Source organism: Lolium perenne, chromosome 3 (genome assembly GCF_019359855.2).
Source record: "Lolium perenne isolate Kyuss_39 chromosome 3, Kyuss_2.0, whole genome shotgun sequence".
NCBI classification, from domain to species: domain Eukaryota; kingdom Viridiplantae; phylum Streptophyta; class Magnoliopsida; order Poales; family Poaceae; genus Lolium; species Lolium perenne.
In genome coordinates, this window is record NC_067246.2 from 47,916,936 (window position 1) to 47,918,673 (window position 1,738).

Sequence of the window (1,738 nt, forward strand, 5' to 3'; positions counted from 1 at the left end):
AATAATCATTAGTTCTTAACTTTAGGTTGGTTAAAGTTGTTACTCGTATCTGTCATAATATATTTCCCATAACTCCTTTAATAGTACTAGAACTATATTATTTCATATCACACAAATGTTATATAATGGATACATAACCTTATTTCAAATACATTCAATCCACTAAAAATAATGCACTCCTATTTGCAAGGGTCACCTTGCTAGTTATAGTAAACACTAGCATGTTGACATTCAAAGCAAACAGGAGAAAATTAACCCGTTCTGATAAACACATTGGCACAAAGTGCATAAAGAAACACTTGAAAACCAGGTAACCAACAAGCATGAAGCCATGAACAGACGTACTTGTAAAACCTGGAGTAATAGACAAATATAAGCAGGATTACTAGTACATAATTAATGGACGGCAGATGCATGATACTAGAGATTACCACCGAAAGATAGTTCTGATGATTACACAGAAGACCAACTTAATTTAGCTAGATGGATCGAGCTGCCTGGCCTTGCGCATGTTCCTTCAAAAGGACGAACAAAACCTACTTAACCCTAAGTACTTCTCCACGTTCATTTGGCAGAACCGCGCCTTTAAGCGTTGCTGGGCGGCTTCTTCGCAAGGAAGACGTCGGAGAGGACGGTCTTGGACTGCAGCGACGCCTTGAGGATCTCCAGACCCTGCGCACAAAAAGTGGAGTATGACACGGTTGATACAGATTCTTCACAAACATGAAGGAAAAGAGTAAGATGAACGGAAGAGGAAAGTGATGATCGACCACCTCGTTGCAGTCGAGCTGCACGGTCTTCTCCTGGAGCGCGCTGAGGTCCTCGACGGCAAAGGCGTTGAGCAGCGTGATGCCGGAGATGGACGACATGGGCGTCACGGTGAGGTCGTCCATCACCGTGTACGTCACGATGCCCTGCACGAACCCTTTCCTGCCGACGCTGCCCACCGCCTCCGTCGCCTGATTAAGGTTTAGCAGTAGGTAAACTAGGTGCCGCTAGTGTCTATCACGTGGGCATTGCAGTATTGCGTCCATTTGAAGAATACCTCCCCGGAAGACGAATCCGGCGAGAGGAAGAAGGTGCTGTTGGCGCTGGCCGCCGGGGTGACCGCACCCTTGGCGGCGCCCGGCTGGACGTAGGTGCCGTCGAGCTTCTCGACGCTGCTGTAGAGGTTGCCGACGCAACCGACCATGGAATCCTTCCCGAGCAGCTTGACGGCCGTGCCTACCGGCAGGGCGAGCAGGGAGAAGAGGAAGTCGACGACGTCCTTGCTGGCCTCCGCGAACAGCACGCGCCGCGCCTTGGTGTCGATGAGCAGCTTCATGCTCAGTGTACTGCTCGCAGGGGTGGTGGTGGTTGCCATATTGGAGATCGGAGATTCGGAGATGGTGTCCTGAGTTGTGTGGTGAGGAGAAGAGAAATGGGCTTAACTTCGAGTGTGCCGTGCCCTGTATTTCAAGGGAAAGAAGAGCTGGATTTAGTGGTGAACGAATAGGAACTGTTTTTAGGCAAACAGCCCCACAAGGAGTCCATGTGATTGGATTGAGACGACGGAACGGGACGAGAGAGATAGAGACTAGAGAGGGCATGCGCCATGGGCAGACGTGTGGTTATCGAGAGCAACTCAACTTGTGTTGGCAGGTCTGTTACCGTGACACGCATTGACCATTGACGGGATCCCTGCTCGCACGGCAGTCGATACGTACGCTTGCGCGGCTTGCTGCGACCTGCCCGGTCG

The 1,738-nt window shown here is 50.3% G+C and overlaps 1 protein-coding gene across 1 annotated transcript; it reads right to left on the minus strand.

Moving 5' to 3' along the window:
* Positions 1-324: 324 nt before the first annotated feature.
* Positions 325-1,481, minus strand: LOC127338182 (uncharacterized). Its single transcript, XM_051364406.2, has 3 exons — positions 1,046-1,481; positions 774-959; positions 325-672 (listed from the first exon to the last, which is right to left on the minus strand). The coding sequence occupies exons 1-3, from the start codon at positions 1,361-1,363 to the stop codon at positions 586-588; spliced, it is 591 nt and encodes a 196-aa protein (XP_051220366.1). The 5' UTR covers positions 1,364-1,481; the 3' UTR covers positions 325-585.
* Positions 1,482-1,738: the final 257 nt, after the last annotated feature.